Source organism: Gadus macrocephalus, chromosome 4 (assembly GCF_031168955.1).
Source record: "Gadus macrocephalus chromosome 4, ASM3116895v1".
NCBI classification, from domain to species: domain Eukaryota; kingdom Metazoa; phylum Chordata; class Actinopteri; order Gadiformes; family Gadidae; genus Gadus; species Gadus macrocephalus.
In genome coordinates this window covers 28,159,532-28,181,939 of record NC_082385.1, presented here as the reverse complement: position 1 = coordinate 28,181,939, position 22,408 = coordinate 28,159,532, and the positions used below count along the sequence as shown (strand labels likewise).

Genomic DNA, 22,408 nt, shown 5'->3' with positions numbered 1-22,408 from the left:
TCCAGGTGCAAGTTGTAAGAAGATATAAGAAGCATGTTTAGTGAGTTACATTATCCTAATACTTAAAATGAGTTATATGAAATGATATCACATCCTTGATTTGTTTACATATTTTATAGTTCATCTCAACAACCCAATACCATGACATCAAGCTCTGCAGAAATCAGCTAATAACCCTTTGATTTGAATCAGGTGTGAAGGGGAAAACATGCCTAGTGTGTTCCAGGTACACTTTTTTGCCCGAAAATAACCAGCTATAACTGGGAGTACAAGAGGGTAGAAGGGTGCGAAAACACGGGTTCCCAAGAACGCACCATATGTATTTAGGATGAGTTTAACAGGTCAATCTCCTCATCAGTAAAACGCTACAACTACTGCGGTCCAGTGGCCGGTAGAATACAGTTGTATTCGTTTGTTGTATGGTGAGCAGACATTGTTAAACATTGCATTCCCTTGGTGTCCAAGCAGTAGAGATCAGTGCCTGTAGCCCCTTTGTTGAATTGTGCCCATTCTCGTGTGATGCCCCTTGCTTGCTGAGGTGCACACTCGACTTACAGTGTGTGTATTTATAGTTATGAATGGGCGGCAATGTATTAGTCCACGGTCCTTTCTCTATAATAGGTCCATGGTATTTACACACGTAACTAATGCTATCTACCTTAACATTAGCGACAGTAACTTGGCTGTTAGCTGTAGCGCTAATGCTAAAGCAACATTATAATGCTAACAAGGTAACCATATACAGTACAGCAACACAATGATATGGCGTTAGTTAACTTACTTTTTCGAGGTTTGTAGCTGAGCCGAGGAGAGTTGGTACTGATCCAGACTTGATTTTCAGACGTTGAGCAAGTCCAGCTCTGTATTGGCCCAAGTTGAGGAAGCAGTCGTCAGTGAAATGTTTGGCGCTGCCGTGTTCTAGCAACGGGACGGCCATATGTTCCTGACCTCATCTGACTCCCGCGCTGCGTTTGTATCCAGTAGGCGTGGCCTATGACGTATTGGCCCCGGCTTCCTCATCTGTCTAAAAATGCTGCCAGAGCCATAGAGAGAGAAGAGTTGCGACCATAGATATATTTATTAACTAGATGCCCTACGGCGGCATCTAGAACGAGGCATCTAGTTAATATATATGTCTATGGTTGCGACACTCTCTGATCTCGCCGGCAGGGTCGTCACGTGGTTCATGTAAGCCTGTATAGTTCAAAAACAGGCCGTGCTGCCGTGTTCTTCAATGGGACTGCCAGCAGCGATTGCAATATTGAATGGTAAATATAAATTAAAAAACACAAGTACTTTTCTGACCATTATTGCATATTTGTAAACGTCAGTTTTACATTTGGATTGGTAGGGTGACAACTGCAAGCTACATAGATACGTTAAGTTTGAGGGAAAGCTTCACGTTCGTGTTAGCATGGGTAGCACTAGGCTACTGACTTTAATGCCCTAAAGGCACCCAGTGCAACTTCATGTAAACATTCAATGAAAAATAAACATTCAATTTCTAGTCTTTTTTACACGTAGTAAGTTTCAATAACTCCATACCATTACATATCGACATTCAAGGAGCAAAGATGAGACATCGTTGTGTGGTGAGAACTGATAGAAAATCGTAAACAACAATCGCCGGTGGGGAGAAGCCATTTTTCCATTGACTGGAAGCCTGCTTTATTTATTGTAGGTTACAAAAAATAAAGAAAATGGCGGCATTGTTGTTATCGATTTTGTATCAGTTCTCACCACACAACGACGTCTCATCTTTGCTGCTTAAATGTCGGTATGTAATGGTATGGAGTTATTGAAACTTACTACGTGTAAAAAAGACTAGAAATTGAATGTTTATTTTTAAGCCTCGAAAGTTGCACTGGGTGCCTTTAACCTTACTACATCTGTTCTGAAATCAGAATCAAAAGTATCACATATATTAAAGAACAACAAATGAAAGTATTTTTTTTATTAAACAATGGGTCAGACAACAAGAATGTGTGTGTGTGTGTGTGTGTGTGTCCAACTTGAAAAACAACAACAAAGTGAAGGAACAGGGATGAATATTGTGTTAACAAGAGAGGAATGCGCTGAGGAAAGGAGACAATTAAAGCAATACAAGTAAAATGGACCACTGGTTATAAAACCCTGCAGCAAATGCAGATTCCACTGCCTAACATCTGCACTCTGCAAAGAGAGTAGGCACCAAGTAAAGCCGGGCCCCGTTTCCCGAAAGCATCGTTAGCCTAATGCCGCTTTACCACCGCACATGTAGCTCGACACGACACGACTCGACACGGTAGCAGCACGGGTGCTTTTCCACCGCAAATAGTACCTCCTGGACGTGGGCGGGGTCGGCTGCGCGAAAGGGCCGTGACGTATTTGTGTACGCGACGCAAACAACACATACGCAACCCACACATGGACAGAACCCACGTAACAACAATGGAGGACATCGATCGCATTAATATTATTAGCTGGCATGTTGAAGAAGTTGGAGAAGTGGAACATGTTGGCTGCGGCGCTGCTATGGATGTTACCAGCATGGTTGCCATGTCGCTCTCGTGACTTCGTCACACTCTCTGGCCAATCAGTCGCCGGCCGTCTGCCGACGTCACCTTTTAGCATCGGCTCAGCTCGCTTGGAACCTAGAGCGAGTAGGTACTAGAAAAAGCAGCCACTTCAGGTACCAGATACCATGGTACCGCGGTGGAAACGCAAAAAATGCGAGCTGAGTCAAGTCGTGTCGAGCTGGTACCATGCAGTGGAAAAGCGGCATAAGTGGACCGCAGAGTGGGTCGTACGAGCATCGTACAGTTTTCACATTTTTCCCGAAAGCATCGTTGGTAACGAATGTCTTGAAAACGCTCGTAGCTAACGAGTGCTCCAGGGTACTCGTAGGACGCTAAGAGCATCGTTAGCCTACTATAGAGTGAACTCATTATAATAATAATAATAATACATTTAATTTAGAGGCGCCTTTCAAGACACCCAAGGTCACCTTACAGAGCATATAGTCATCATTCAAAACTATGTAAAACAGACTAGGAATAAAAGGAAAACAGAGGTTAAACATGAAGAATAATAATAATTAATAACACTCAAAGACGCCTAAAGTGAAGGGGGGACCTCACTAACCACCACCAATATGTAGCACCCACTTGGGTGATTATTGCATGCGGGTGTCTTCATTCATAAAAAAAATAAAACATTCGGGAGTATGCAATAATACAAATTATTCTAAAGAGGTCAGAGACTCCGTGCACAGCCCCGCCTTCCCAGTGAACCAAGAAACCCCGCACCATGACGAACGGGGGATTTGACCCCCTCGGTTTGACACAGGAAACTTGACATAAGAAGGTGAAATCGCCGGGCGTGCCAATAAGCTGCGACCGAACCGGCTCGGCAGTGTAGAAAGAGCTATAGCCAGGGTTCGAGTTAGTTGGGAGGCAGTGGGAGCTTTCGATTATGAGCAGCTACTTGCCAAACGAAAAAATAGCCTGACTTCACAAGGTGTCTTTTTATAATTTATTTGTTGATAAAGTTGATCAGCAGAGAAATAGTTAGCCAAAGACGTTGACGTCGCTTAGCAACCGAAGACGCTGGCGTTGTTGTGAAGGTCCCATGCAAGTGAACGGAGCGTTCCACGGCATTGAGAAGAGCCGTGTCATAATAGCCCATATTTACGTCCTATATTCCCCGTCCCCCCCCCGTCAAAATTCAGCGCAAGGCCGGTACGGTCTCCCCCCACCGTCAACAACTTTAAGAGACCCCCACAGAGATGGAATCATAACTTGAACCCTGCCTATAGCCAACTTCATCCTGCCCAACAATATGGGCAGGATCCAAGCTATCGAGTCAGCAATAGCCGCGTTTGAATGATAATGTATGAATGGAACGTTGCATTTTTGTCTACAAATATTCTATACTAGAGAGCCAATCAATGCAACCTTATGCGGAATCAGATAAAGTCGGCTCTCTTGCTGTGCAAGAGAAAAATTCAGCACATTAAGGCCCCGTTCACACGAAGCCGAAACGGGCGAAACCGTTACGATCTATCCGGTTTCGGAGTATCTCCGTAAAGACGAAGCCAAGCAAAACCGGGTAGATCTGTAGAAACGCTGTAGTACACATTCCAGGCCCATAAGGGGCGCTGCTTCTGGTGCAGAAATCCAGAAGAAATGAAATAACAAGAAGAAGCGAGCATGCGCATAAGGCTGCCCTTATGCGCATGCTCGCATGTGATTTCTGAGACTCCGCGGGCTTAAGAGCCATTGGCTAGGAGGTCGAGGGGTGGGGCGATGACGTCATGGTTTGCGGTTTCAGGCGTACACACGAATCCAAAACGAAACCGGGTAGATTTGAAACCACCTCCGAGGGTGGTTTCAGAAGTTTGCGGTTTCGGTCAGCGGATTCGCCGGCTTCGTGCGTACGGAAGGCCGAACCGTACAAGACCTTTGCGGTTTCGCCGTGAAATCGGCTTCGTGTGAACGGGGCCTAAGATAAATGTAGTTGTCACACAAGCTATTTTGGATTTTTGTAATATGGAATTAGTTCAGGGGGGGAAATGCCGTGAATAAATGTATGCACAGCGCGTTCAGGATTCGGACTGATGTGTCGACCTAGGCTTAATCAATTGTGTTTTAATATCTTTAGCATTCATATTATTGCAATCTATTCTTTACGTAGGCTACTCTGCGGTTGGCCTTGATGGGGAGATATTTTAACCCTTTTTAACCCCATTTTCCTGCAACATTCCTGCATCTCCCCCTGCGTCATAGCCCGTTTCAGAACCATGTCAGCAGACAGGTACAATCCTACGATCGTCGTGAGTGCAGCGAATGCGCATTCACGTTAAGGAGTTTCGGGAAACGCTCCAAAGAAATTATCGATCAGGAGAATGATCTTACGAGCGAAGATCCATCGTTATCGGGAAACGGGGCCCTGGCCCCAGTGTTTGAGATGCCAGATATATCAGGCTGAGGTTTGTGGAACCAAAAACAAGTGGGAACAAGGACTAAGAACAACAAAGCAAACATACAGTAAGTGAACAAGAACAGCAAAGTAGAGCCAGGGGGTATCAATAAATAAAACAATGTTAGTCATGTGTGCAACAAGAACAACAAATGTGTAAACAGGTGTGCGTGTATGTCTAACTTGTAAAACAAGAACAAAGTGAAGGAACAGGGAGGAATATTATAAGTTATCAATAAACAAAGAAAATACTCCACAAACATCAGGTCGAAAGGAAGGACAACAATCGCAGCAGTCGCCGCCGCCGCCACCACCACCACCAACAGCCGTCGCCAGCACAAGCCGCCACCACTAGCAGCAGAAGGCGACACCACCATCCTTCGCCACCACCAGCCAGCTCAAGCAGCCATCGCCTCAAGCAGCAGCGACCTGCAGCAGCAGTGTTATCCGGCACCAGCCAGCTCAAGCAGCCATCGCCTCAAGCAGCAGCGACCTGCAGCAGTAGTGTTATCCGGCACCAGCCAGCTCAAGCAGCCATCGCCTCAAGCAGCAGCGACCTGCAGCAGCAGTGTTATCCGGCACCAGCCAGCTCAAGCAGCCATCGCCTCAAGCAGCAGCGACCTGCAGCAGTAGCCATCAGCATCCACCATCAGCAGCATCCACCATCAGCCGCATACACATAACCGCTATGTCAGTGACACAATTAGGCCTAGGCATTTTTTATTCATACTATAGCTGTGAGAATTGTTCAGAAAAATCACCTCCAGTCGCCCTGGAGTCACAGGGCGACAGTCTCCTGCAAGAATCAGGGAAACCGATTATAGGACATTCTGTCCAGAAATTAAACATTTAGAAGAATACGTGACACTTTGCTTTGATAGTTATATACCTCTGATTGGAGATTGATTGTCGGCAGCTCCTCCAAACTAAGGTTTGTACCTTCAACTAAAAATTACAATTAATTTGCACTCAATTTCACAACAATTTGATTAGCAAGACAATTATTGATGTCCATTGCCAATACATGAATACATACTCATTACAAAGGCCTTGGAAGTCGAGGCAGTGCGGTCAGAGGACATCCCCCCCCTTCCACTCCTACCATCATCGGCCGACCTTCGTTATAGGCGAGAGCCAGCTCCTCTGAAGTGGTGAAGGGCGGTGGAGCGGTCCTCCTACCAGTCATATTAAATTTGGTTTTCTTTGCTACAGGTAATCAACATGTGACTAAAGGTTGGAGCCTAGGCCATTGCAAATCATAGGCTAGATTCACCTGAAATTATTCAAATGGATGCTTACAACTTACCACATTGAATATTATTTTAATATTTATTTTTGACTTGGCCCCATGTACGTAGGACCGTGCTGGCACCACATCTATGGGGGTAAAAGGCATGATGATACATGATATTTTTAGACAATATGCAGAATCTTTTCACTTACGAATGAACACGGACGGCTATTTTTTGCCAGCACGCTACCCTAGCCATATTATGGGCAACCGTGTTCCCCTTGGGTGTGATTTGGACCTTGAATTCCTCGTAGGAATTCATAATACACCACACACGCTCGATTCACTTTGCATAAGGGGGAGTCAAATGACGTGATGAACACACCTTTTATGTGAACGCGCATTGAACCTAAAGCGGAAAACCTGGTTAGACTAATTTAATCTAGAGTGAGTGTCGTGGAACCATTTAACTCTGACTGCGAGTTGCGTCTCTGTCGAACCAGGTTTTCCCAAGAAAGCCTGGGTTTGTTCAGCGAGGTTCGTGGTATACTCCCCTCACAAGTTTCCTTTGTATTTACCAACGATGTGAACGTTTCCTAATATTTTTCTGTTAGAAGAGTCAGAGAAATAAGTTCTTTATCACACAGACATGAATTACTAAAATTAAAACAAAGCAAAACAAAGCGAATCAAAAGCTGGAAAGTGTTTAATCCTGATGAAAAGAAAAACTAAAAGCAGTTTTTTCGACAAATACCGGACAGAGCTCTCAATCAAAGCGCCCCGTTACCCTGTGTGAAATTACCCCATTGCCCGTGTCCTTGAGCATGTGCACACTCAAATTGCTTGGGTCGCTGTAGCTGGCGTTGCAATGCACTAACAGGCAGGGCGTCTAACCGGAGTGAATCCTCATGTGGATGTTCAGCTTGCATTTCTGACTGTAGCGCTTGATGCATTGGTCGCACCCGTAGGGCTTCTCCCCGGAGTGAGTCCTCATGTGGATCTTCAGGTGGCCTTTCTGACTGAAGCGCATCGTGCATTGGTCACACTTGTAGGGCTTCTCCCCGGAGTGAGTCCTCATGTGGACGTTCAGGGGGTCTTTCAGACTGAAGCACTTCGTGCATTGGTCACACTTGTAGGGCTTCTCCCCGGAGTGACTCCTCATGTGTTTATTCAGGGTGCCTTTCTCACTGAAGCACTTCGTGCATTGGTCACACCTGTAGGGCTTCTCCCCAGAGTGAGCCCTCAGGTGGATCTTCAGGGTGCCTGACTGACTGAAGCGCTTCGTGCATTGGTCACAATTGTAGGGCTTCTCCCCAGAGTGAGTCCTCAGGTGGATCTTCAGGTGGCTTGTCTGACTGAAGCCCTTCATGCATTGGTCACACTTGTAGGGCTTCTCACCGGAGTGAGTCATCGTGTGGCTCTTCAGAATGCTTGTCCGACGGAAGCGCTTCGTGCATTGGTCACACTTGTAGGGCTTCTCCCCGGAGTGAGTCCTCATGTGGTTCTTCAGGATGTTATTCTGACTGAAGCGCTTCGGGCATTGGTCACACTTGTAGGGCTTCTCGCCGGAGTGAGTCCTCAGGTGGATCTTCAGGTGGCTTGTCCGACGGAAGCGCTTCGTGCATTGGTCACACTTGTAGGGCTTCTCCCCGGAGTGAGTCCTCAGGTGGATCTTCAGGGTGCCTGTCCGACTGAAGCGCTCCGTGCATTGGTCACACTTGTAGGGCTTCTCCCCAGAGTGAGTCATTACATGTTTATTCAGTTTGCCTTTGTGACTGAAGCACTTCATGCATCGGTCACACCTGTAGGGCTTCTCGCCGGAGTGAGTCCTCATGTGGACGATCATATTGGCATTGTTGGGAATAACCTTTCCACACAAGACACCGGGCCGGCCCTTGCGGCCGCCCTGATGCCCAGTCAGCTCCTCAAGGCGGACCAGCCGCACGCTGCAGTTCAGGCTCTTGGCCACGCTGTGGTCAGCGGACATCGAGCTCAAAGCCTCCAGCTCTGACGCCGCGAAGAGGGTGCCATGGCCGTCCACCGCCAGTGGGCCCTCCCCTTGTCCGTAAACGCTCAGGATGCGCAGCTCCCCGCTGTGACTTGACATGTGGGAGGAGCCAGGGGCGTCCACACGCAGACTCTCCGAGGTGGCGCCGCGCTGCGTGCTGCAGTCTCTGATGTCATTGTCTTCTTCAGAGAGGAAAACAGAGAAAGAGAGAAAGTGATGTTTTTAATTAATCGTTTTCACAAAAGGTATACAGTTTGTACTTTGTACACACTTGTGTATTGGAAGAATTATATTTTGACATTCTTTCTAACTTCTATTTGTTGATTATGCATTTTCCTTGTCGCCCTTTGGATGGTTAAGGGTTAAAGGCTCCTGCTGAGAAGGCAGATTCGAGTACATTCTCAGTTTATAAAGGTTGTTTTCTTGCATAGATGCAATGTGTATTACTAACCTACGGCGGGCATGCCTCCACCAATATCCTCTTCAACCTTGATTGAAATGGTGTCTGGGGTCTGCTGCTTTCCACATAAAAAAGGAAACACACACACACGACATATTCTTTCATTTTCACAGAATAGTTGTTAATCCCCACTAACGACAGATTAGGCATTTTTACCCTGCCAGCTGATAAAATCCCCGTTCGTCTCGGAGCTGGCTTTCTTGGTTCACTGGAGAAGCCGGGGCTACACACTGGGGGACTTTACAATGAATTGCAAAAAAATATATGCATAATTTTTTTGATTCAAGACCCTCACATGCAAGAATGAGTTCACATCCGAGTGTAGGCTAAATCGCGATTAACTATTCACAAGTGCAATAATCCCAACATATTCTTTATTTTGCTAACCACTTTGCTGAAGAAGCATTGTAAGGAACGTTTTTCTGGTAGTTTCTCTTAGATCAACCATCTTTCGTCTTCTTTAAATGCGACTGCATCACCTTCTCTCCTATGATTGTCAGCAGCTTGCGGATTTCACCGTCTCTCCAGTTACAACTATTCATGTTGATATCGCTGCATCGTCTCTTTTGTAGAGACAATGTAGCAACACCTCTACCCAAGCCTCGCCCCTAGAACCGCAAAGCTGTCTTATCGCATACATCAACATGAAACCGCCAATATGTGTAGGGTCAGAGAGGGTTAATAGGGGTGCGAAATAAAGCCTGTAAATTACCTTGGTCAGTGTAAATGTGCGGATCACACAGGGGACATTTTTTGCATAAGACGGGCATATTTGGCGGTGTAAAAACGTTTACTGAATCATAAAGGTGTGGGCATTCTATGGGTTTGTTTTAGAGTCGTAACAGAGGAAGCCTCTCTTTTGGAGGGTGAATAAGAAGATGATTTCCAACCTGCACACTCAGCTCCTCGCGGCAGACCAGCCGCTCGCCGCGCTCCAGGCTCTTGGCCACGCTTTGGTCCGCAGACAGCGAGTTCAGGGACTCTTCTGACGCGGTGAAGAGGGTGTCATGGCCGTCCGTCGCCAAAGGGCCCTCCCCTTTTCCGTAGACGCTCAGAATCTTCAGTACCTCGCTGTGGCTGGACATGTGGGAGGAGCCAGGGGCGTCCACACCCAGACTCTCTGAGGTGGCGCCGCGCTCACTGCTACGGTCTCCAAAGGCATCGCAGTCTTCTGCAGAGGGAGAAAAAAAGGAAAAAGTATATTTACATTGACATTTTGCATAAAGGGAGGCATTGTGTATTTGTAAACGTGAAATAAACTCTTTAAATGTATGTAACATCAAGACAGAGGGTTTAAAATGTGTACTGCAGACAAAGATTCACAGTTTTGGAGAGGGACGTCTCCTCCAACATCCTCCTCCCTAGACTCAAAGCTCAAGTTGTTGGCCAGGTTAAGGACACTCAACAATGTGTGTAGGGGCCAAAATGCATATTTGGTCTGTTTGTTTATTGTTTATTTTGAAAGGTTAGTCACACTGTTTTGGATCATGTCACTTCCGTTTGATTGACACATGGGTGTGGCTTAATCTATATACCTGGGCAGTCAGATCAGCGAAGCGGGGGGGAGAAAGGGGGTTAGTGGCGCACCTGATTATATTTTCTGTTTACGTCGTCGTCGTCTTCGTCATCGTCAAACAACCATGTTTTCATTCATCAATAGTCATTCGGTCTGCAGCAATACAAAAATTCTCAAACTATATTCATCACCGGACTTGGATTCATTGTACGACGCGTAACTGCCTGGAGCCCACTTAAGCCTCTTAGCGGCCTTTTATAGGAAAACAGACGTTATATTTAGTAAACAGAAACTAATCCAAAAACACCACGGGATTCAACGTTGCTCTTATCGCTTGGATCTCGATGTTTTGGACGGAACGAACTATGCAACAGGGGACTCTTCTGCGGACGCCTGGGGTCAGAGACACATAATTGACTGCAGCAGCGGTGTAACGCGGAAGTGACAGCAGCGCATCACAGCCATCAGAATCGGTATGTTTGTTGATCCTTCTGTGTAGTTGTTTGAAGTTGAACACAGTTTGGAAAGGCTGCCGTTTTGTCCATTGGGGACTGTTTGTTTGGGCTTGTGTTGCGCGTGCTTGGTTTGTCGCGATCGGCAATTGTTTGGGCTGATTGGAGGACTGCGTGATGAGCAGTGGCCGCCGTTTGCTGTGCTGTTGTGTTGAAAATCGCATTGTGACTGAATCAATGTCATTGCGGATTGCATTGTGTGTGTGGCTCTGTGCTTTGGTGAATTGTGCACGTTGAAAGTTCACATGAGTGACTCAAATGAAATGGAAAATACGGAGATGAGAACGGTCAAGCTTACAGCCAAAGCGCTGGCTTGCAAAATGGAAACTCTTCAAAAGCAACGTCAATCTAATGTGACAAAAATGAAAGAGCTCTCACGTGAAATTAAAGGGCTCATGAAAAATGATGAAAATGCAAATAAAGTGCAATTCAAACTGAATGAACTCAAACAACTGTATGAAAATGCAAATGCAGCACATGAGTCAGTGATTGTTTTACTTCCCAAAGAGGAAAAGGTAACACAAAATGAGTGGTTTGGACGCATAACAAAACACAACACAGACTTCATTGATGATGTAAAGACATGGCTCTCTGAGATTGAAAGACACTTTCAACAAGCAAGAAAGGTGACTGAAGATGTGTTTGCTGCACAATCAGTCATCTCTCCCATTCCACCTGAAGAGGAAGCACCTGTTGAATTAAAGGAAAATATACCACACTCTGATGTTCCAGCTGCCATTCCTTCCCAACAGAATAAAGCAATATCTGACATGCAGGATGAAATAAAGCCAAGTGACAGTGTGTCAAATATTACCAACAGGAGTCACAAATCACATTCTTCATGCTCAAGATTTTCCACCACCTCATCTGCATGCATCAAGGCTGAGGCTGAAATGGCTGCTCTTATTGTAATACAACAAATGCTAAAAGATAAACATGCCATAGAAGCACAAGAGGAGGAGCTAAGGAGGAAAAAAGAGCAACTGGAGCTGGATGGAAATCTTGCTGCTACAATGGCAAAAATGAAGATTCTTGGAGCCTCAAGTAGATCTGGTGTGCGTAGCCACAGATCAAGAGTGTCAGATGGTATGAACTCGTATATGGAGAAAAAACAACGTGAAAAGAAAACACAAATGATTGCCACTGCTGATGGAGACATTAATCAAACCCAATCTCTCCCCACAGTGCCAGTGACAATTCAGTCAAATACATTAACTATGGATGCACATGTTACAATACCAACAACATTGCCTGCTCCAAGCAATGGTGAACAGAGCAACATGCTTAACATCATGGAAAAGCAAAATGACATCACTGCATTAATGGTTCAACAACAGTCTCTCTCTTTAATGCCCAAGAAGGAGATTCGTCGTTTTGATGGTGACCCACTTCAATTTCAAACATTCATAAAATCCTTTGAACACAACATCGAAAGCAAGAACCCAAATCCCACAGATTGTCTTTATTATCTGGAACAATATACCGAAGCACAACCAAGAGAAATGGTGAGGAGCTGCCTTCATATGACCGCAGATAGAGGATTCAGGAAGGCAAAATCCTTACTGCAGGAGCACTTTGGCAACAAGCATAAAATTGCTACAGCCTACATGGAGAAGGCTCTTTCATGGTCGTCAATTAAACCAGATGACACAAAAACACTACAAGCATACACTCTGTTTCTAAGAGGATGTTGCAATGCCATGGAAGATGTCAACAACATGCAAGAGCTCAACATGTCTGCTAACCTGCTAATTATAATTAAGAAGCTGCCATATCGACTGAGGGATAAATGGAGATCTGTGGCATGTGATTTTCAGGAAAGGTACAACCAAAGAGCTACCTTCAGGGATCTGGTAAATTACCTTGAAAAACAGGTGAGGATTGCAACTGATCCAGTATTTGGAGACATCAGAGACACTCCCACACCAAGCAAGGATGGAAGAGGTTTTATGTCAAAACCACCTCATCCAAAAATCAAAGGAAGTACATTTGCAACCACTGTGACAGTTGCACATGAGAAAAATGGAAATGGACCTAGGAAAATGGAGAGTTGGCCGGCTGTAAAAAGGTGTTTGTTCTGTGGAGGTGGACATGCTTTGGAGGTGTGTTTCCTATTGGAAAAGAAAGCACATCATGAGAAAATCACTTTCCTTAAAGAAAATGGAGCCTGCTTTGGTTGTCTGCAGAAAGGACACATGAGCAAGGACTGCAGGAAGCGACTCAGCTGCAACATATGCAATTTGAAGCATCCTCAGATGCTGCATATCCACCAAAGAAGATTTGAAATGGACAAACATCAAGCTCAAACAAAGGAAGAAGCTGACATCAGAGCCATAGCCTCGGTACAGACAAGTGGTCTTACTGGGGCCGGTGAAGACAATTGCAAACTCTCCATAGTGCCTGTGAAAGTAAAGGCCAAGAAGGGGAATACAACAGTGCATACATATGCATTCCTTGACCCGGGAAGCACTGCGTCATTTTGCACATTGGGGCTAATGAATAAGCTCAATCTCCAGGGAAGAAAATCAAATATTCTTCTGAGAACAATGGGTCAAAGGAAGGTCGTTGAAACCAGCATTGTTTCAGGCCTAGAGGTTACAGGACTTCATGGCATTGATTTCTGTGATCTCCCATGTGTGTACACTCAGAAGACTATGCCTGTGCACAAAGGGAACATCCCACATAAAAATGACATCAATCAGTGGCAGCATTTAAAGAATATTCACTTACCTGAACTGGACTGTGAGATTGAGTTGCTGATTGGCTCCGATGTACCAAAGGCTCTGGAACCACTTCAAGTCATCAGGAGTGTGGGAGATGGACCATATGCCGTCAAAACAATGCTCGGCTGGACAGTTAACGGACCTCTGGGAGGAAAAGGTGATTATGCTCAGGAGCAGTCAGAAATCAGTGTTAACAGGATATCAGTTGTTACACTTGATGAGCAATGGGAGCAGCAGTTCAAGATTGACTTTCCTGAGTGTGTCAAAGATGACCAAGAACCTTCAAAAGAAGATCAGCAGTTCTTGGATTTGGTATCAACATCTGCAAAGCTAGTTAATGGACATTACTGCTTTGGTTTACCATTGAAGGACAGGGAAATCTGCTTGCCTGACAATAAGAACTGCGCTGAAGCAGTGGATCCAACAACCAACTTCATCCATTACTTCTCATCCTGGAATCAGTTGAAAAGGGCAGTAGCATGGATGCTCAGAATCAAAGGAGTGTTTCTGCAACGAATCAGGAAGAGGAAAACAGCAAGCGGTGTTCTCTCTTTGCAAGGAAATCTTGACACTCAGGAAATCCGTCTCACAATCGGCGAATTGGAGAGTGCAGAGATGGAGATAATCCGCTTCTGCCAAAAGAAGAGATTTGGAGATGAAATCTCAAATCTGAAAAAGGGAATGAATGTTAAAAGGACAAGCCACATTCATAAACTCAACCCCATTCTGGACAAAGATGTGTTAAGAGTTGGTGGTCGCCTAAGCAGAGCAGCAATGCCAGAAGAAATGAAACATCCTGTCATTCTGGCCAAAGACTTTCACATTGCTGACCTCCTTTTACGACATATTCATGGGGAGGTGGGACATGGTGGTCGCAACCATATGCTATCCAGACTGCGTCAGAAATATTGGATTCCTGGTGCCACAGTATTGATCAGGAAAATCCTGTCTAAATGTGTTGTCTGTCGGCGTATAAATGCTATTCCTGGACAACAGCAGATGGCTGATCTACCCCTGGATAGAGTCTCTCCAGATGAACCACCATTCACAAACGTTGGAGTCGATTACTTTGGACCCTTTGGAGTGAAGCGTGGCAGAAGTGTCGTGAAGCGATATGGTGTTATTTTCACCTGTTTGGCTACAAGAGCAATTCACCTTGAAATGGCCTCATCGCTTGACACACTCTTTCATCCATGCCCTTCGGCGCTTCATAGCCAGACGAGGCCAAGTAAAGGAACTACGATCAGACAATGGAACCAATTTTGTGGGAGCACAGCGCGAGTTGAAGGAAGCTATTGAAGGATGGAATCAAGGTCAGATCCATGACATACTGCTTCAAAAGGGAATAAACTGGATATTCAATCCCCCTGCTGGCTCACACCATGGAGGTGTGTGGGAAAGATTAATCAGATCAGTGCGGAAGGTTCTCAACTCGACACTAAATGTGCAAAGTCTGGATGAGGAGGGACTCCACACAGTCTTATTTGAAGCCGAAGCTATTCTCAACAGTCGTCCAATCACAAAGGCTTCTACAGATCCCAACGACCTTGAAGCACTCACACCAAATCACCTTCTGCTTCTCAAAACTACGCCATCCCTGCCACCAGGACAGTTTCAGAAGGAAGACCTATATGCTCGCCGCAGGTGGAGGCAAGTTCAATATATGTCTGACTTATTTTGGAAAAGGTGGATTAAGGAGTATCTTCCCCAACTGCAAGAACGACAGAAATGGTCCAACATAAGACGCAACTTCACACCAGGAGACATCGTCATCATTGTGGATGATTCAGCGCCTCGCAACTCCTGGTTGACTGGAAGGATTGTGGAGACCATTATGGACAAAAAGGGACTTGTACGTCAGCTTCGGATCAAGTCAAAGACCGGATTTCTGACCAGGCCCATCACCAAAGTCTGCCTACTACTGGAGGCAGCGGATCATTGACTGACCCAAACTGACTTTTGACCCCTTGACTTTGTTCCTGAACACTTGACTTTGATTAATCACTCTTTCCTTGGACAACGTATATCGGATTACAAATAATGAAGAAAGAAAATATATTTACATACTATGTTGATTGTTATGTCAAATTTGTAATTATTATTTGAAACATAATAATTAGGGGCCGGAATTGTAGGGGCCAAAATGCATATTTGGTCTGTTTGTTTATTTTGAAAGGTTAGTCACACTGTTTTGGATCATGTCACTTCCGTTTGATTGACACATGGGTGTGGCTTAATCTATATACCTGGGCAGTCAGATCAGCGGAGCGGGGGGAAGAAAGGGGGTTAGTGGCGCACCTGATTATATTTTCTGTTTACGTCGTCGTCGTCGTCATCGTCTTCGTCATCGTCAAACAACCATGTTTTCATTCATCAATTGTCATTCGGTCTGCAGCAATAAAATTCTCAAACTATATTCATCACCGGACTTGGATTCATTGTACGACGCGTAACTGCCTGGAGCCCACTTAAGCCTCTTAGCGGCCTTTTACAGGAAAACGGACGCTATAATGTGTATTACTAACCTACGGCAGGCATGCCTCCACCAATATCCTCTTCAACCTTCATTGAAATGGTGTCTGGGGTCTGCTGCTTTCCACATAACGAAGGAAACAAACACAAGACATATTCTGTCATTTTCACAGAATAGTTGTCAATCCCCACTACTGACAGATTAGCCGTTTTTACACTGCCAAGCTGGTTCGGTCGTGGCTTGGCACGCCCTACAATTTCAATGTCTTGCCTGTGTATTTTTTTTTGTGGGTTCAAGACCCTCGCATGCAAGAAATTGTTCACATCTGAGTGTAGGCTAAAACACTATGAACTATTTACAAGTGCGAAAATGCCAACATATTCTTTATTCTGCTAACCAGCAGTTCCTCGCTGTGACTGGGCATGTGGGAGGAGCCAGGGGCGACCACCGCCAGAATCTCTGAGGTGGCGCCGCGCTGAGTGCTACGGTCTCCAAAGGCATCGCAGTCTTCTGCAGAGGGAGAAAAAAAGGTAAAAAAGTAATTGTTTTGACACATTATTTGCATAAAGGGAGGCATTGTGCATTTGTACACGTGAAAGAAACTCTTTAAATGCACGCAACATTGACACAGAGGGTTTAAAATGTGTACTGCTGACAAAGATTCACAGTTTTGGAGAGGGACGTCTCCTCCAGCACCCTCCTCCCTAGACTCAAAGCTCAAGTGGTTGGCCAGGTTAAGGACACTCAACGAACACCAGCACAAAGTGATCTGATCACAACATGACATGCGAGGCAAGCACAATAATTCTATTGGACACTAAAAAGCAACAACGTGTCATTAAGCTGTTCAGCTAACATTCATACATTATGAATTCATTGATGTTTGAGAATGATAAACCAGCTCATGTGGCATCAGGCTTGAAACCCTTCTGGGCTCTTGACTGATTCCATCTTTGAAATGCAACTCCCAAGTTTAACTCGTGTTTTAGCAGGGCGCTGGTCATGATGCTTTTCCAACGAGGACCAGGCTTTTTAGCGCAGGAAGAATCTAGCATCAGCCTAGAATTTATGCTGCCTAGAATCTACCAAATCAAAGAAAAAAAATACTCAATGAGTAATGTACACACCTTCACTTTTAAAATGGGGCTGCATAGAATTTAAGGATAGCTTTGTGCCTACAAATATGCGTTTCCAGGTTTTCGGTCTGGCAGGCAACATCCCTTGAGAGAAGCTGCTGAATGTAAGCACTTGATGAGCTGGCCTGCGTAGAGACAACAAAGAAAAATCAGTACTCCATTTTTTACCTCGTATGTATTCCAGGTGCAAGTTGTAAGAAGATATAAGAAGCATGTTTAGTGAGTTACATTATCCTAATACTTAAAATGAGTTATATGAAATGATATCACATCCTTGATTTGTTTACATATTTTATAGTTCATCTCAACAACCCAATACCATGACATCAAGCTCTGCAGAAATCAGCTAATAACCCTTTGATTTGAATCAGGTGTGAAGGGGAAAACATGCCTAGTGTGTTCCAGGTACACTTTTTTGCCCGAAAATAACCAGCTATAACTGGGAGTACAAGAGGGTAGAAGGGTGCGAAAACACGGGTTCCCAAGAACGCACCATATGTATTTAGGATGAGTTTAACAGGTCAATCTCCTCATCAGTAAAACGCTACAACTACTGCGGTCCAGTGGCCGGTAGAATACAGTTGTATTCGTTTGTTGTATGGTGAGCAGACATTGTTAAACATTGCATTCCCTTGGTGTCCAAGCAGTAGAGATCAGTGCCTGTAGCCCCTTTGTTGAATTGTGCCCATTCTCGTGTGATGCCCCTTGCTTGCTGAGGTGCACACTCGACTTACAGTGTGTGTATTTATAGTTATGAATGGGCGGCAATGTATTAGTCCACGGTCCTTTCTCTATAATAGGTCCATGGTATTTACACACGTAACTAATGCTATCTACCTTAACATTAGCGACAGTAACTTGGCTGTTAGCTGTAGCGCTAATGCTAAAGCAACATTATAATGCTAACAAGGTAACCATATACAGTACAGCAACACAATGATATGGCGTTAGTTAACTTACTTTTTCGAGGTTTGTAGCTGAGCCGAGGAGAGTTGGTACTGATCCAGACTTGATTTTCAGACGTTGAGCAAGTCCAGCTCTGTATTGGCCCAAGTTGAGGAAGCAGTCGTCAGTGAAATGTTTGGCGCTGCCGTGTTCTAGCAACGGGACGGCCATATGTTCCTGACCTCATCTGACTCCCGCGCTGCGTTTGTATCCAGTAGGCGTGGCCTATGACGTATTGGCCCCGGCTTCCTCATCTGTCTAAAAATGCTGCCAGAGCCATAGAGAGAGAAGAGTTGCGACCATAGATATATTTATTAACTAGATGCCCTACGGCGGCATCTAGAACGAGGCATCTAGTTAATATATATGTCTATGGTTGCGACACTCTCTGATCTCGCCGGCAGGGTCGTCACGTGGTTCATGTAAGCCTGTATAGTTCAAAAACAGGCCGTGCTGCCGTGTTCTTCAATGGGACTGCCAGCAGCGATTGCAATATTGAATGGTAAATATAAATTAAAAAACACAAGTACTTTTCTGACCATTATTGCATATTTGTAAACGTCAGTTTTACATTTGGATTGGTAGGGTGACAACTGCAAGCTACATAGATACGTTAAGTTTGAGGGAAAGCTTCACGTTCGTGTTAGCATGGGTAGCACTAGGCTACTGACTTTAATGCCCTAAAGGCACCCAGTGCAACTTCATGTAAACATTCAATGAAAAATAAACATTCAATTTCTAGTCTTTTTTACACGTAGTAAGTTTCAATAACTCCATACCATTACATATCGACATTCAAGGAGCAAAGATGAGACATCGTTGTGTGGTGAGAACTGATAGAAAATCGTAAACAACAATCGCCGGTGGGGAGAAGCCATTTTTCCATTGACTGGAAGCCTGCTTTATTTATTGTAGGTTACAAAAAATAAAGAAAATGGCGGCATTGTTGTTATCGATTTTGTATCAGTTCTCACCACACAACGACGTCTCATCTTTGCTGCTTAAATGTCGGTATGTAATGGTATGGAGTTATTGAAACTTACTACGTGTAAAAAAGACTAGAAATTGAATGTTTATTTTTAAGCCTCGAAAGTTGCACTGGGTGCCTTTAACCTTACTACATCTGTTCTGAAATCAGAATCAAAAGTATCACATATATTAAAGAACAACAAATGAAAGTATTTTTTTTATTAAACAATGGGTCAGACAACAAGAATGTGTGTGTGTGTGTGTGTGTGTGTCCAACTTGAAAAACAACAACAAAGTGAAGGAACAGGGATGAATATTGTGTTAACAAGAGGAATGCGCTGAGGAAAGGAGACAATTAAAGCAATACAAGTAAAATGGACCACTGGTTATAAAACCCTGCAGCAAATGCAGATTCCACTGCCTAACATCTGCACTCTGCAAAGAGAGTAGGCACCAAGTAAAGCCGGGCCCCGTTTCCCGAAAGCATCGTTAGCCTAATGCCGCTTTACCACCGCACATGTAGCTCGACACGACACGACTCGACACGGTAGCAGCACGGGTGCTTTTCCACCGCAAATAGTACCTCCTGGACGTGGGCGGGGTCGGCTGCGCGAAAGGGCCGTGACGTATTTGTGTACGCGACGCAAACAACACATACGCAACCCACACATGGACAGAACCCACGTAACAACAATGGAGGACATCGATCGCATTAATATTATTAGCTGGCATGTTGAAGAAGTTGGAGAAGTGGAACATGTTGGCTGCGGCGCTGCTATGGATGTTACCAGCATGGTTGCCATGTCGCTCTCGTGACTTCGTCACACTCTCTGGCCAATCAGTCGCCGGCCGTCTGCCGACGTCACCTTTTAGCATCGGCTCAGCTCGCTTGGAACCTAGAGCGAGTAGGTACTAGAAAAAGCAGCCACTTCAGGTACCAGATACCATGGTACCGCGGTGGAAACGCAAAAAATGCGAGCTGAGTCGAGTCGTGTCGAGCTGGTACCATGCAGTGGAAAAGCGGCATAAGTGGACCGCAGAGTGGGTCGTACGAGCATCGTACAGTTTTCACATTTTTCCCGAAAGCATCGTTGGTAACGAATGTCTTGAAAACGCTCGTAGCTAACGAGTGCTCCAGGGTACTCGTAGGACGCTAAGAGCATCGTTAGCCTACTATAGAGTGAACTCATTATAATAATAATAATAATACATTTAATTTAGAGGCGCCTTTCAAGACACCCAAGGTCACCTTACAGAGCATATAGTCATCATTCAAAACTATGTAAAACAGACTAGGAATAAAAGGAAAACAGGTTAAACATGAAGAATAATAATAATTAATAACACTCAAAGACGCCTAAAGTGAAGGGGGGACCTCACTAACCACCACCAATATGTAGCACCCACTTGGGTGATTATTGCATGCGGGTGTCTTCATTCATAAAAAAAATAAAACATTCGGGAGTATGCAATAATACAAATTATTCTAAAGAGGTCAGAGACTCCGTGCACAGCCCCGCCTTCCCAGTGAACCAAGAAACCCCGCACCATGACGAACGGGGGATTTGACCCCCTCGGTTTGACACAGGAAACTTGACATAAGAAGGTGAAATCGCCGGGCGTGCCAATAAGCTGCGACCGAACCGGCTCGGCAGTGTAGAAAGAGCTATAGCCAGGGTTCGAGTTAGTTGGGAGGCAGTGGGAGCTTTCGATTATGAGCAGCTACTTGCCAAACGAAAAAATAGCCTGACTTCACAAGGTGTCTTTTTATAATTTATTTGTTGATAAAGTTGATCAGCAGAGAAATAGTTAGCCAAAGACGTTGACGTCGCTTAGCAACCGAAGACGCTGGCGTTGTTGTGAAGGTCCCATGCAAGTGAACGGAGCGTTCCACGGCATTGAGAAGAGCCGTGTCATAATAGCCCATATTTACGTCCTATATTCCCCGTCCCCCCCCCGTCAAAATTCAGCGCAAGGCCGGTACGGTCTCCCCCCACCGTCAACAACTTTAAGAGACCCCCACAGAGATGGAATCATAACTTGAACCCTGCCTATAGCCAACTTCATCCTGCCCAACAATATGGGCAGGATCCAAGCTATCGAGTCAGCAATAGCCGCGTTTGAATGATAATGTATGAATGGAACGTTGCATTTTTGTCTACAAATATTCTATACTAGAGAGCCAATCAATGCAACCTTATGCGGAATCAGATAAAGTCGGCTCTCTTGCTGTGCAAGAGAAAAATTCAGCACATTAAGGCCCCGTTCACACGAAGCCGAAACGGGCGAAACCGTTACGATCTATCCGGTTTCGGAGTATCTCCGTAAAGACGAAGCCAAGCAAAACCGGGTAGATCTGTAGAAACGCTGTAGTACACATTCCAGGCCCATAAGGGGCGCTGCTTCTGGTGCAGAAATCCAGAAGAAATGAAATAACAAGAAGAAGCGAGCATGCGCATAAGGCTGCCCTTATGCGCATGCTCGCATGTGATTTCTGAGACTCCGCGGGCTTAAGAGCCATTGGCTAGGAGGTCGAGGGGTGGGGCGATGACGTCATGGTTTGCGGTTTCAGGCGTACACACGAATCCAAAACGAAACCGGGTAGATTTGAAACCACCTCCGAGGGTGGTTTCAGAAGTTTGCGGTTTCGGTCAGCGGATTCGCCGGCTTCGTGCGTACGGAAGGCCGAACCGTACAAGACCTTTGCGGTTTCGCCGTGAAATCGGCTTCGTGTGAACGGGGCCTAAGATAAATGTAGTTGTCACACAAGCTATTTTGGATTTTTGTAATATGGAATTAGTTCAGGGGGGGAAATGCCGTGAATAAATGTATGCACAGCGCGTTCAGGATTCGGACTGATGTGTCGACCTAGGCTTAATCAATTGTGTTTTAATATCTTTAGCATTCATATTATTGCAATCTATTCTTTACGTAGGCTACTCTGCGGTTGGCCTTGATGGGGAGATATTTTAACCCTTTTTAACCCCATTTTCCTGCAACATTCCTGCATCTCCCCCTGCGTCATAGCCCGTTTCAGAACCATGTCAGCAGACAGGTACAATCCTACGATCGTCGTGAGTGCAGCGAATGCGCATTCACGTTAAGGAGTTTCGGGAAACGCTCCAAAGAAATTATCGATCAGGAGAATGATCTTACGAGCGAAGATCCATCGTTATCGGGAAACGGGGCCCTGGCCCCAGTGTTTGAGATGCCAGATATATCAGGCTGAGGTTTGTGGAACCAAAAACAAGTGGGAACAAGGACTAAGAACAACAAAGCAAACATACAGTAAGTGAACAAGAACAGCAAAGTAGAGCCAGGGGGTATCAATAAATAAAACAATGTTAGTCATGTGTGCAACAAGAACAACAAATGTGTAAACAGGTGTGCGTGTATGTCTAACTTGTAAAACAAGAACAAAGTGAAGGAACAGGGAGGAATATTATAAGTTATCAATAAACAAAGAAAATACTCCA

The 22,408-nt window shown here is 45.0% G+C and overlaps 2 protein-coding genes across 2 annotated transcripts in view; both read right to left on the bottom strand.

The window, feature by feature from the left end:
• LOC132455272 (uncharacterized) overlaps positions 1-22,408 on the bottom strand; it is a 180,971-nt gene that overhangs the window by 61,543 nt on the left and 97,020 nt on the right. The window lies entirely within an intron of this gene.
• On the bottom strand, positions 6,178-8,613 carry LOC132455258 (zinc finger protein 664-like). The gene has a single exon (XM_060049089.1). The coding sequence runs from the start codon at positions 8,295-8,297 to the stop codon at positions 7,080-7,082; it is 1,218 nt and encodes a 405-aa protein (XP_059905072.1). The 5' UTR covers positions 8,298-8,613; the 3' UTR covers positions 6,178-7,079.

Excerpts from the sequence above, each read along its gene's own strand:
- LOC132455258 (XM_060049089.1), bottom strand. The coding sequence starts at position 8,297 with ATGTCAAGTCACAGCGGGGAGCTGCGCATCCTGAGCGTTTACGGACAA.